Consider the following 14,015-nt stretch of genomic DNA (forward strand, 5'->3'; position numbering starts at 1 on the left):
CAAAGAACGCTCATAACCAGTCCTACTTGGTACGTGTACACACGTCTGGTTCCAGCATTCGAGAATTTCTTGCTTTCTAACTTGCCATATCTTATACACAGATGATTTTTTAAAAAAAAAATCAAATAGAAATCAGATTCCAAATCAGCATAAAAAACTCTACACACGTCTACCTAAATGAATGTACTCGAATCAATCACTGAACCATTCAGATCACGATTCAAATTTACGGTTGGAGATAACAAACAACATTGGAGAAGCTCCACCCCCGCCTCCCCATGTCCTTCAAAGGCCTGAGCTGACCGTTGCCTGCGTGTGCACATGCAGGGGTGTTTCTCTGGGGGCAGGAGGTACAGACTGAGCAAGCAGCACAGTGTTCGCTTGTCAAAGACAAACACAGCACTTGAAACACGGGGTTCCGGGTGAGGAGCTGGCAAGCGTTAGCCACCTCTGCTCAGCATTCTTCAACTTCAAGCATAATTAACGGGGCCAACAGCAGCAAACCTCTACTGGTAGACAGAGCAGTGGGGGTGCAGGACTGACCCACAGCTTTTAAAAAGGTAAATTAAGAGGTATTATAGTTACAGTGCAAAAAAAAAAAAAAAAAAGTTCAAGCATAAGACATAAACATTAGCACCCAACAAGAAAACGCATGCCAAAGAAAAGGGGAACTGAGGTATTTCAGTGGAGGGGCCTCTAAGTCTACTAAAAGGAACTGAGGCAAATGCCTAAAAATGTCTTTTTTTCTTTTTCTCTTATCCAAACATGGAAACAATGAGCTTGTTTATCTGAATGAAAGACCTAAATCACAGATGGGTCGAATATCGGCAAACGTGACCCTTCCTGGCGTTGCCAGCACAGTTCTGGCTGGGGAGAGGCATGCGGCACTGAGGTACAGGAGACTCAGGTGAGAGGACTCAGGTCAAGGTGCTCTACACTTTGCTTTTCTTCAGTAAGTAACCAACCAGTTCTAAAATCTGCAGCATGGTTCAGGTGTGATATGTCTAAGGTTTACTCTGTTAAAGCAACAGCTTCCACAGCAAAATTACCTGCCGTAAACATTTCCATCAGTGGAACTACCTAGCGCGAGGTTCTCAGTCAAATTGGGCATTTAACCAAAGATCATTTTTATTATGGGGTTACAAAAAAATCCACAGACGACATATTCTGGTTTCTCAAATGTCGTCGGTACACATTTGACAGAAATTCTAGTCTAATCCTGTAGCAAGTTACAACTACACTAGTGAATTGTAAATATCACGCTGTCTCCACAACTGATACATAATAAACTGAAGGGAATGTAAAACAGTTTGTTCCAAAAAGATCAGAAAGTAAAGACTATCCGAGGGTTTTACTTTTAAGGCAAGAACCTTTTTATGCAAGACTATGTGGCATGAGAAAACTAAAATTCGATTCGCCAACATGCCAACCAATCAATGCTCACGAACAATCCGTCCCTTCCTACCAACAGCGACTGGGGACAGCACCTCACACCCTGTGACCTGGAGGGAAAAAGACAACCCAGGTACTCCTCCTCTTCACTCACAAACCATTTCATTCTAGTCGGCTCATCAACTACAGTGGGGCTGACGTGACTGCCCGATCCGAGGGCTGTTAACAACAGTCTCTGTTGACCTAGAGATTGTTTCAGGTTTAAGCTCCTTGGCCTTCTAACACTAAGCAAAGCTGACCAAAATTAAACTATAAAAAAAAAAAAAGGAAAGAAAACACAATGAAAAAAACCTGTCCATAATTATTTGGAACACTTGCTAAACATCACCATTAAAGCACTCTCGTGATTTAAAGAAAGCAGAAGTGAGGAGAGAACACAAGATTGTGTTTGCGCAAAAAACTAAAACTACAATTAGTTCCAAAAATTTTACACAGATGTTAAATGTTTTATTCTGTTATCTATCTTGTTATCAAACAAATGTTCAATTCTGTCTTCGGTCCGTTCTGCTCAATGTCAACCGTAAAAATCATCCTTTTCAATTTAAATCTTTTCCCCTTAGTTCTGTTCTTTGTTTTTGTTTTCAGTTTTAAGAAGGGGCTTCAGCTGTTGGGGACCTGAGGTTGGTTAGCTTTGAGGCTCCGGAGGGCTCTTCTTGCTGCAGCAGACTTGGCGATCCTATAGCTCCGGCCGACACCTTTAAACTTCCCCTTTCCAACGACTTCCACCGTGACTCTGACCTTGCCGTCGTACGTCCTCTCGGCCGGGCTGTAAGCAATCCACAAGCCTGAATTAGGAGCCAGCGGGATTTATTATGACCATCAGTCAGCAGTCGGGGGCACTCTCAGGCGACAGTGCCCCCGACTAGCTGACAACACACAGAGGAAACGTGCCTTAGTGCTTTATCGCATGCCACCGACGAGTGGGGCTGCCGTTGCTCCTGTAATTCAGTCTTACTTTATAAAAACAAAGAAGAAAGGGAACAGTCCAGCACAGTGCAGACGGAAACCTGTCTGACAGTACTTGGCAGTGACCTCTGTCAGGATCCTCACACCATGGGGTCAGGGAGAACTTTCCCGTTTTCAAACAAGTTCATTTTTCTTTCCATGCACCTTTTGGCTTACCTAAATTTGGCCGTTTCTGGTTCCATCTCGAGCAATTCTCGTACAGGGGAACGGGGCACATTTGCAGAGAACTTCTCTGTAATCAAAATGAAACAAGCGTGTGAATGAGCTCCTCCAAGCAGGTTTTAATGCTGCATCTGTTTCTTTGGAAGGGGGCCAACGATACCTATCAATGGCCGCATCATGGGGTGGTAGACCTGCCACACCGTCTCCAGCGACATGCCACTGTCCATATAAACGGCACCAGCAAGTGACTCAAAGATGTCCCCCATGGCCTTGGGGACCTCGATGTCCTCCTCCTTCTCCTCATCCTCCTCGGATCTCCTAAGCTGGTGCAGAGAGAAGAGGTACCATCAGGAAACAGGCCACTGACAGGCAGCTCCCAGCAGTGTGTGTACTTGGATACGACTTGGATTATCATCTCCTTCACAACATAACAATCCCAACTATCTGCAGCCACCAACTGCATTCCACGACCCACCACAGGTTCTTCACAAACATTAGCTTAGCTTTTTTTTTTATTTTTTTTTCAAACTTCTCAAGGGAAAAGAAAAGAAAAAAAAAACACCTTCCCCATTTAGTATTCTACACCCAGCTACAGGAAAAAGATTGCTTCTCAACAAAAGGAAAACCAGCTTTAACAGAGAATCAGTATGTACGATGCAGCACCACCTAGTCACTCACTCGTGAGCCCAGAGCTGCAGGCTGAACCCTGTGCCCCAGCAGCCAGCAAGGGTTAACAGAGTGCCATGCACACCTGGCAAGGGCTGCTCTACCTGCCACAGAATCCGTTTCTCCTTTTTTGGCAGGGACCTGAGATTTCATGTTATTAACCACTGGACACAGCTCACTGTCACAGAGGAGCTGACACAGGAGGTACTGAAGTTAACAAACGCTCACCAATGAACCAAAGCCTTCTCACGCTGCCACCCTGATGCAGAAGCTCTACTGCTGGGAACGCGGTATACTGGTGGGCCGGCGCACGCACCACACCCAGGCTTACTACAAGCTTACCAGCTAAAAACAACTGCGGGGTCCAGCCACAGGGACTGTTTAAACACTTACAGTGCAGCCACATACTGACTAGCGTGAAGCTGTTCACAATGATGATGCCCATCAATCCCTGGAAAGTCACCCCCAATGTGGGAAGGAAAGGCACAGGCTATGGGAGCCAACACTAATTGCCATTTGAGAGTCTATGTGTGTTTGCACCTATGTTAGCAAGAGATACAGCCCCAGATGTTACTGTTGCTGATTTCTGGGCTAGCAGATTGGGCTAACATCAATTAATGTTCTTTTGTTTATATGGCCCTCTTTTCCTAAAATAGACAAACACTAATTCCTGAGCCACAGAAATAAAGAGAAAGGAGAACACTCACTTCTAGTGGACTGTTCAGCCACGCAGATATGTAGAAAGGTACTCACAATGCTGACTGCTAGAAAAACAAGGCACTTATCGTTCCTGTAGCATGGTTCTGAGCGCCAACGGAACTGGAGAATTTGCCAAGGTTAATGCTCTCCTCTGCAGATGAGGGAAGTAAGGTCCAGAGAAGTGGAGGCGATTTCTTACCATAGAATAGCTAGCAAGCTGGGAAAGCTTTCCGAGCAGCTTCTGTAACTTCTATGCACGTTTATAGAAAGAAACAAATGGAAGGAAAAGAACAAAACCAAACTGAACCGAACCACAATGGCCTACTGGCCTCAAGTGATGCTGGATCTAACTTTGCTAACTTCCTCAGATTCTAAGTTCACATATTTCTAGAGAAAAATGAGACTATAGACAATCACAGAATCTGTAAGAGACGGTTCTCACTCCTCGTCCCCCGCTCCCATCGCTCATCCTGGAAGAGCCTGCAGAGGCCACAGGCCAGACTAGGGACTGCCGGCCGGTCACCCATCAGCACCTGCTGCCTTCTAGCTACAGGCGTATCACTTCAAAACCTAGACTGCTTCATTTTTCTCAAGAAAGCCAAGGAAATCCACTATTCAACAGTGGTTTGGTGCAACTGAAAAAGAGAGAAGGTCTGAATTAAAGCAGGTAAGACGGAAGCAGCTAGCCAAGTTAGGAATGAATTCTTCAACTTCTCGTACGAAATCTATAAACTAAGAAAGTGAAAGGATCGGGGTGGAAAGAGCCATGAGAGAGCTACCCTGCACCCTCAGATGAACGTCTGTCGGGGATGCCGACGGAAATGGAAAACAGCTCCTAAAACACTGGAATTCGCTCCATCACCCAAGAACCTTTGGCTGAACTTAATCGTAGAAGTCTCCCAAATTCCAATGGTTAAATTCAAAGTTTGCTTTTCAAATGAGATTTTTCCCATTTCAAGCAGAAGCAGAACGTACTTTATGACACTTACCTGAGATACTAGCACACACTGATCCATTATAGACAGATGTGCAGCTTTCACGAAGGAAGGGTGTTTGCTCACACCCCGGCACGTCTAGTCATCACACCGTAACAACCCTGGTCCTCATCTCTACCTCAGTGACCACAGGTACCACAGTGGGTACCGCACGCTCAAGAGGCCTACCCAGACGGCGGCCCATTCACACCTCTTCCCAAAGAGCATCCCGTGCCCTAGGGTCCACAGCCCCAGCCGGCCTTCAGCTCTGAAACTCCCAAGAACCCGAGTCGGATGGTGTATTTACACTAAACACCGAACCCCACCTGTCTCTTAAGGGGCACTAACCTCGGAATCCATGCCTTGCATCTCATTCTTCTCCAGCTGAAACTGCACAAAGTCATCGATGACGTGGAACAGCTCAGGAGAAACGGCTTTAAAGTACTTGTGGTAGTCGTACTTTACGGCCAACGATGCAAAAATGGTGTTATTGACCAGAGCGGAGCGCAGGTCAGTCAGGACCCCTGGGGAGTGCTGCCGTGGGTCTTCATAAAGGTGCTTGGTTATGAGGTAGTCCAAAATCGCATCCCCAAGGAATTCTAAGCGCTGGTAACAATCTGAGAGAGGATTCAAAGTGGGGCCGTGAGCGTGGGCCCCGTTCACTCTGCTTACGCGTGTGTCACAGACACAAAGCTCTGATCCCGTTCAAACACCCGACCCACGTTCACATACATGCCTTGTGGACAAATGACTTGACAGATCATACTCCCTGTCATTATTATCTGACAAAGCCTCTGGAGGGCCAATCTTAATGGTTCTTATATATAAACTGGGGTCATAAAGTCTTGTAAGTGGCCAAAAGACCAACGCTCGTTAAGAAAAACCATTTCCCAAAAGGCATCACCACCATCGACCCCGTCCTTGGGTACTGTGCCAGCAGTGCCAGGGCGCTCAGCTCAAGCCCGTCACCATCATCACTTCAAGAAAACCAGAGCCCGCACACACTGCCCCAGCCATGCTCTGCCGGCACCAAGCCCCCGGTCTCCCTGCCCCTGCTCTGGAATGTAAGGCACTCCTCAGCACTCTGGGGTCCCGGTGTCACCAGGATGGCAGTGAGGAGAGGGGGCCCTTCCTCCACCTAAGCTGGAAAGGCTGAATCTGACATGTGACACTAAGAGAATGAGGAGGAAGAATTGTGGAACCCAGCAGACTTTAGCAGAAATGCCTGTCAAAACGTGAAGGCATCAATGCTAAGCAACCAATACCTCCATCTTCACACTGTGGCGGAGAGGAATGTACTCAGCTGAGGAAACTGAGGCAGGAACAGACAGACACCCACAGAGACACATGGCAGGGCTGGGAGAGGCGGGAACCACTGCTCTGGTCTCACACCCTGGACAGCCATGCATTCTTTCCTCTCCTCCAAGGAGACGGGCCGCAGTTTCCACAGAGCGTTTCTGGTGTGGGGACAGGGCACAGTTTCGTTTCGCATTTTCCTGACTGTCTCAACCTGAATCGTTTCCGCTCTGCCCGCTAGGAAGCACCCGGGAGAAACTCGACTCTGCCGTCGACCTCTGGATCCAGGCAGTGAGACCCTGACACGGGACACGGGCCGTGCTGCACAAACCAAGCTGAGTCTGGCCGCTGGTTCGTCCTCGCTGGGAATCCAGCGGGGCCAGGCGCCCGCACAGCGAAGGAGGGAGCGGGCAGCGAGAACAGCCGACAGCCGCCTCAGAGCAGAGGCGGGTCTCCTGAACGCTTCCTTCACACCCGTCAGCCTCGGAGTCAAACAGAAGGACAGGGAGGGCGACCTCCTGCCCAGGAAGAGCCGTGTGGAAATGCACCCCGAGGGCAGAAGAAATGGAGACCCGCCCCCCCAAGCAGCTCTGACCCACGCTGGGAAGACACTGGGACAGGGGCCGAGGGGAAAGCACGACACATGACCCCAAGGCTCCCGTTTCTAAGGAGGAAGGACAGACCGCGAGGCGGAAGCACGCACAGAGCAAGCTGGGGAAGCCGGAACTGCGTGAGGAGCCGCCTGCCGGAGGAGGAAGCCGCAGCGGCGGACAGAGAGCGGGGACCGCGCCCGTCAAAGGCGCAGAGGCCGCGAGACCCCGGACGGACGGACGGACGACGGGGCCGGTGTGCCGGCTCTCCGCTTTCACGGCTGTCAGGGAGCTGCCCGCCCCACTGCCAAAGGGAAGGCGCCCCTGCTCCCCCAAAGACGAGGCCGAGAAAGGCCGCCTCCTTGCTCCTCTGGCCGTCCCCCACAAACTGAGCCCCAAGTCTGCACAGCCGGCCCCTGCCCGGAGCAGCCCGGGCCCTTACCAGTGATGGTGTTGTAGTGGTAGGAGGCGTGCGTGAACGCCTGCAGAAGGTAAGCCTTGTTCTGGAAACGGTAGTTGATCTTCTTCTCAAAGTTTTCAAAGCCCGATATGAGGTGACTCAGCGTCTTCTCTGCGTCCGGGTGGTCAAACATACACCTGGGCGGGATCTTCAGACAGCCATACTCCAGGTCCCTGAACGCGGGCGCGGGAGGCCAGCTGGCGGCGGGGCCCCTCTGCTGGCCGCCGGAGCCCTCCCTGGCGGGGCGCGGGGCGCCGTCCCGCTCCGTCCGCTTGATGACCGGGAGCACCTTCAGGCCTAAGGAGCAGAGGAACAGCTGGGCGGCCCTCTCCCCGCAGCTGGTCAGGTAGCAGCCCAGCAAGGCCTCCACGCAGTCGGCAATGCTCTTGTCTGCGATGCACTGCTCGGTGTGCAGGTCGTAGGAGATGGACTGCTTTCCTGTGTCGACACCACAGTTCTCTTCAGATGGATTCCAGAAGCCCACCACGAAGTCATCCTCTTCCACAGCTTTGCTAGGATCCAGATAGCACATGGCATCCCAAGAGCTGTAGTCAAAATCCTCAAAGTCGGAGGCGAAGGGCGCGCTCCCCAGGGCGGCCTTCGGGGGCATCTTCCAGTCCTCGGCAGCCTCGGCGGTGGAGAAAGGGGAGAGAGCGATTTTCTTCACAAACGCGCCGGAGCCCATAAGCATGTTGTCTATGAACTTGATGTGCTCCTGATCGTACTCCAGGAGGTCATCTTCGTAGTCGGCCTCCTCCTTGGGAGCCCTCCACAGCAGGCCCTCCTCTTCCTCCTCGTCCTCCTCCTCCTCGCAGTCGTCCTCCAGTCTGCCATTAGCCAACACGCAGCCTTTTGTCTGCAACCAGGGGGAATGGGAAGGAGGGGAGACATAACTGCTGTTTTTAAAAGGGTTTGAAACTCAATAAAAGCAAGGGTTATGGATAATTTCAAATGACAACCACAAATACTAAAAGGCAACTTTAAAATCACGGCCATTTGTTTTCAATTAACATAAATAAGTTATTTAATCATATAAACAAAGCAAAGCGTGTTCTTTGAATGTTCATTTTCTAAGTTATAAAATGACCTCTTATCCACCATGAAGCTTCACGTTAAAGATTGGGACACAGATATAAAGTTAAAACGAAGGTCCCCAGCGCAAACCCTGGCTACACAGTCCACCTCGGCCAGGGCACACGCGCAGGGAACACGCCCCTGCCCCACAGTCTTCAATTTCACTGGCCAAGTTTAAATGTGGTGACCTAATTTTTAACAAAGATCTCCAAATAAATAAAATGGAATTCCAGACGTAGGAAATCATTCACTTTGCAATTATGTAAAATAGGAAAACAGATAAAATAAAAACATACAATAGGTTTTATAATAAAGTTGAATCCATATTTCCACTTCAAATCAAAGTATACTTGCTACAATGTAAAACTAAATTGTTTTGCTTAAAAAATAAAACTGATCATTGCACTAAGCTAGGGACTGAGAGCAGGCCTTCCCCTCTACTCTGAGCTACAGTAATGGGGGTAACAGATGACCCCGTCACTGACAAAAATAGAAGAAAATCTAGACCAAGTGCAACCCAACAACCCGATTTCTGTCGGGAAAACTACGCTGCTGCCAACTTCTTTGGCAAAAGCTTCTTAGGGAATGATAACCGTACGAGCAGGAGGATTTGGAATGCTGGGACTCTGGTGCAATGCTAGAAAGACGGCAGATCTCTGTTGTGCTAATAAATAAATAAACCACACACATACACACCAACAGCTTTACGATGGGGATAGAGGTGAGGGGTGTGCTTCAATTTTGACTGCAACGACTTTCCCAGAGTGTCCTGACAAAAAGCTTTCAAACTTTCTGTCAAGCGTGTTTTGAATACTGCAAATAGTTCCTTAAACCAGACTCAATACAGATTGTGTATCTGAAAACAAGTAACAGCAGTGAGCCAACCCCCAGCCCGGAATCAGCTTCCTTCCCATTTGTTTTTAAGTAAAAAAGTTGATAAAACCTTTTCAAGAACAAGGAGGAACACCAGACAGATGTGAGAACGGAGAAGCTTCCCCCACGTCTCACGGCCCTGCCTCTGCCCTGGAGCCTGCGGATCACCACCCCAGCAAGACCGTCTCACTCTTCTCAGACAGACAGACAGACAGGCTGGGGTACCAACACACACTGTCGCCAAACAAGGGCTCCTGAGCACAGAGCTCCACCAGCCGTCACAGCTGCAACGAAGCATTTCCTGCTAAACAGCCTGCACCTTCCCAAGGCGCCAGGAGATGGTTCTGACCCTTCACTGTTTGGGCCTTAAGACAAAACAACAACAACAACAAAAGGTCAAAATGCAACTTAAAAAAAAAAAACTGGACTAAATAATTTCAAAAAAGATGGTTCAAAATCTTTACAGGTATCTTTAGTAAACGTCACCATAAGCACAGTTAGCGTGAAAAAACAAGCAAGCCATCAGGACAGGGTTTATCACCAACAGGCTACGAGGTGTTGGGCCAGAGACCTCTGCGAGTCTGGGTCTCAGTCTCTTCACCGGCAGGCAGGGGCTGCCCACATGTCAAGTACTTCCAGATCTTAAAAAAAAAAAACACAACAAAAACCAGCCCGCAAACTTTTTTCTCTGACCTTGGTCAACTCAGCCTTTCTGCCCGAGTTATCAGGGGGTTCACAGAGGCATCCCTTCCACCTCCTGGCTGGGGGCAGGAGCAAAGGGTGGGGCGCAGGGGTGGGGGGGCACCAACAGATCAAGCCAAAAACACAGTATTCTTTCCAATACAGCCACGAGCCACATGGCGTCCCCTCTAGCAGCATCCAACCACATACACTTCTGTGGTCTTCCCCCCCCTCCGTAAAGCCGCTATTTTAAGTATATACGATGCACATTACAATGGTTCCTAGAGACATATAGGCACTACTCTGTGACAAAACACTGTCGTTATTATTACTGTATTATTATGTGAAGGATGTTTTAGTGCATCTGGAAGTGTTTCTTTGATTTGCTTAATGCCTAGGAAGGTACACTACACACTAACACAAACATCTAACTGTTAGGTGTGAACCTCACTGTCCTGACTTATGTACAGATCTGACTCAAAGACAGACTCTGGAACAGAGCTCACCTATAACTGGGGGCTGACTGGATATAATACGGTGTTCACACACAGTCCACATCACAGAACGTTCCGTTTCACAGAACATATCATAGATGTTAAGTGATGCCTGACTGTATAGTGGAAGGGCCTATTTCAATCTGAGCTTAAGTTAGTAAATAAAAATCTGAACAGTACTTTTAACGTATTACAAGAACCAAAGTGCCAAGTCATCAGAAATGTGAAAGGAAATAAAGTAACTCTGTGTTGTATCCTTCCAAAAAAAAAATAATAAATAAATCAAAATGACACACCAATGTCACCTTTAAGCTATGTTAGCAACAACAACAGAAGTGCCAAATGCATCTGAAAACAACATCTGCAAAGCAGGACAACTGTTACTGGGATGTGTTTGTAAAAATACAACAGTGTCTCTAAAGCTCTCAAAATCTACACATTTTTTTCTCTAAGGTCTATTTCTACGTGTTTAACAAATATAATACTTCTGACAGGATCAGCAAAAATATCCTCTTACTGCTCTTTCAGAAAAGCTCCATTTCTGTGACAACTACTACAAGAGTGAAAAATACACTCAATAAACAGGTAAAAACCAGAATACAGGCCCAGGGTTTGCTACTGGAAATATTTAAGGCAGGGATTTGGCTACAAGACTGAAGACGTGGAGAGAATGCATGTTTAGAAAATATAACCTGTGAAAGAAATGGTATTATCACTGTTGGCATGAAGTAAAAATGAAGTAACAGCATGCCAGTTTATCACTAATGCAAAATAAATCTCCAGGAAATGAAACCGCCTGAAGGGGCGGCTGCGGAAAGAGGCCCTGGAGTTCTCCCAGCCGACCGCCGCCAGGAGCTCAGTGCTCGGAGGCCCTCTGAGGTGCCCTCTGGTGGCCTTCCAGACAAGACAAAATGAAGCAGCTGGTGCTAATATCTGGAGTCCACCTAAGTCACTGGCAAGACTGAGATTATTTCCAGAAAACGACCACCTTTATGTATGCAAGGGGAAACAGTCCTAACCGAGAACGCCCCAAGCTGCAAAAGCCAGGTTTTCCTGAAATGAACGACTTCGCAGAGTGAAGATCAGGAGTCACTGAACAGAGCTGAGCGGCTCCGACAGGTGCCAGCTCCACACATTAAAGTGAAAATGTCAAGGCGGTTCTTGGAGCTGTGGGCAAGGACAGAGAGAGAGGCAGGAATCGTCCTCCGTCCACGTCACCGCACTGGTTCTCGATTCGCTCAAGAGCCAGTCTGTCTACAGGGATGAATGAAGGCGATCAAACACACCGTGCAGAGGAACCACGGAGTAACAGCAGGGCGCTCCTCACCACCATTCCCGGAGTATGAAGAAAGCCTCCCAGCGACCAAACGCTTACCGTGTCATCCTTTTCCCATCGGTCTGCGCTGCTCTTGTCCTGATTGACGACATAACCGGGGGGCAGCCAATTCACAGGCGGATCGAAGATTGACACTACCATGCGGCTGGGCAGCCCCTTCTTTTTTCCGAGGCGATACAGGTTACAGTTGCTGACCTTCAGCAGAAAATATTTATAAAACACTTACCCAGAAAGGAACACTGCTCGAATTCCTACACGGCACGTAGTGAAACATCCTCCCCATAAACCAAACCCCAACCCACTGCCAACGAGTGGATTCCAACTCACAGCCACCCTCTGGGACCGAACAGCCCCATAGGGTTTCCAAGGCTGTCAATCTTTACAGGAGCAGACTGGCACATTTTTCTCCCTTACACCGGCTAGGGGATTCAAACCACCATTCTTCTGGCTAGCAGCTGAGCACTTAACAACTGCGCCACCAGGGCTCCTGTTCTTCATTAACTGGCCATCTATCACAATAATTATAGTTTTTCCATATATTCACGATACAAAAATATTAAAATCCCAAGTATTCTATATCCTTTAGTGTAGTTATATGAGTATTTCTGAACATAAAGTATAGCTCATAAAAACTGATGTATATAAAGATACAACTTGCTTACAAAGGAGTGAGAAGAAACAGACAACTGAGACTTGTGAAACACAACCTGATGGCATCAAGCACTAAGTGGGACGACCAGACGAGAGAACAACAGAACCCACGTGAAAAGCCAAGGTGTCCCGAGTATCCTTGGTGAGATATAGACACAAAAGGCCAGCAACTTCTACACGGCGAGCATCAGCAGGGAGCAGAGCTAGAGCAAGTTCATATCCCGGGATCGAAGCCAGAAGGCAATTTCAACTGTCACATTCTCTCAGATTTTATTCTGTTGTTTTGGGTGGCACTTCAAGGCACCTGTGTCCAGCCGTTTTAGAATGACAATAAAGCAAAGGTACTCCCAAATGGCTCCTTCGGTCTAACACCTGTCAGAGAGCTTCACGTCCCACCCTCGGGTCTGTTTGTTTTCCCAGCGCTACCATCTCCTCCCCATTGGGCTCCAGCTGCAGCTCACTGCCCTGGGATGACACTTACAGCGACCGTGGGAGGCAGCATCACCGCGGGAGTCTATGGCCCAAACTTCCTTCCGAGGAGCGGTCAAATGCCTTAGGCACCGCGCCACCAGAGTGCTCCCATGGGCTCCAATCACAGCATTCTGTCTAGTCTTCACTTACTTGAAAACTAGGGTCTAGAACTGTCAACCTCATGTTCATTTCCTAAACACTGGGTTCCTTTTTAAGTACTTTGTGACTCCTTTTCCATGTAACTCAAACACTGTTGAACACCCCCACCACGTGAGCCGCACTCAGTCGGGCACCTCAGAGAATGAAGTCGCCGGGGTGGAGCCTCGGAACCACAGCAGGAGGGCAGCCCACGCGCCACTCTGGGTCTGCCCCCAGCTTCCTCTGCTGCCTGGACGCAACAGGCCGAGATCTGCGCTCCTCTCCTTCTCCGTACCGTGCGGACAAGGTACGCAGAGGCCAACACGAGGAGAAAGTGGGATGTGGAACCAAAGAGAAGAAATCCCGTTCAGAGTCGAGAGAAAAGGCCGGCAAGGTGGGAGGGGAGAAAGCACCCAGTGAGGACTCACAGATGAGGCAACACTCGGGAGAGGTGGGATTCAGCGTGTGGAAATGGGGGACACCCAGACAGGGACACCAGCAAAAGTGCAGAGGCGGGGAGGCGTGCCCAGAGCCTGCTCCCACCCGGTGGGGGTGGAAGATCTGTGCAGGGTATGAGTGTGCAAGCAGGGCGTCCCATGCCAGCCCGAGGAGCTGGAATTACTTCCGCAGGAAACCAACATTCAAAGGGTTTAGAGCAGAACGGAAGGGGCCGTGTGGTAGAAACGAAGTTCTTCCTTACCCGACAGGGCCTACCGCTTCCTACTTGACCCTCATTCTCAGCCTGTGGTACTTCCTCCCACAACCACCCCTTGGAAATCTTGTTTGCTCTCAGAGTGCCAATTATGTCCTTTAAAGAGACCACTGCCAAACTACAGCCAAGGCCTCAATTGGCAATCTCCTGGTATCACTGAACATTGCCACTTTGCAATCCACAAGGTCTAAAAACCTTCACCCTGACCTTGACCTCCTATGTTTCTATCAACCTCTGCCCCCAAGCACCAGTCGGTCTCAAACCTCTGAGCAAGCAGCAGGGCAGGGCTGGACTCCAGGCCCAGAGACCAGCCAGAGACC

The 14,015-nt window shown here is 48.9% G+C and overlaps 1 protein-coding gene across 1 annotated transcript in view; it reads right to left on the minus strand.

The window, feature by feature from the left end:
- Positions 1 to 2,052: 2,052 nt before the first annotated feature.
- The window catches only part of DICER1 (dicer 1, ribonuclease III), a 56,933-nt gene continuing 44,970 nt past the window's right edge, over positions 2,053 to 14,015 (minus strand). The window contains exons 21-26 of the mRNA XM_007944523.2: positions 11,763 to 11,918; positions 7,248 to 8,121; positions 5,268 to 5,536; positions 2,741 to 2,903; positions 2,575 to 2,650; positions 2,053 to 2,218 (exon numbers count right to left, since the gene is read on the minus strand). Of these exons, the coding sequence (XP_007942714.1) occupies positions 2,053 to 2,218; positions 2,575 to 2,650; positions 2,741 to 2,903; positions 5,268 to 5,536; positions 7,248 to 8,121; positions 11,763 to 11,918 (1,704 nt within the window). The remainder of the gene's footprint in view (positions 2,219 to 2,574; positions 2,651 to 2,740; positions 2,904 to 5,267; positions 5,537 to 7,247; positions 8,122 to 11,762; positions 11,919 to 14,015) is intronic.

The sequence above is a fragment of the Orycteropus afer genome, unplaced genomic scaffold, assembly GCF_000298275.1.
Source record: "Orycteropus afer afer isolate SDZICR_OR568_19922 unplaced genomic scaffold, OryAfe1.0 scaffold00127, whole genome shotgun sequence".
NCBI classification, from domain to species: domain Eukaryota; kingdom Metazoa; phylum Chordata; class Mammalia; order Tubulidentata; family Orycteropodidae; genus Orycteropus; species Orycteropus afer.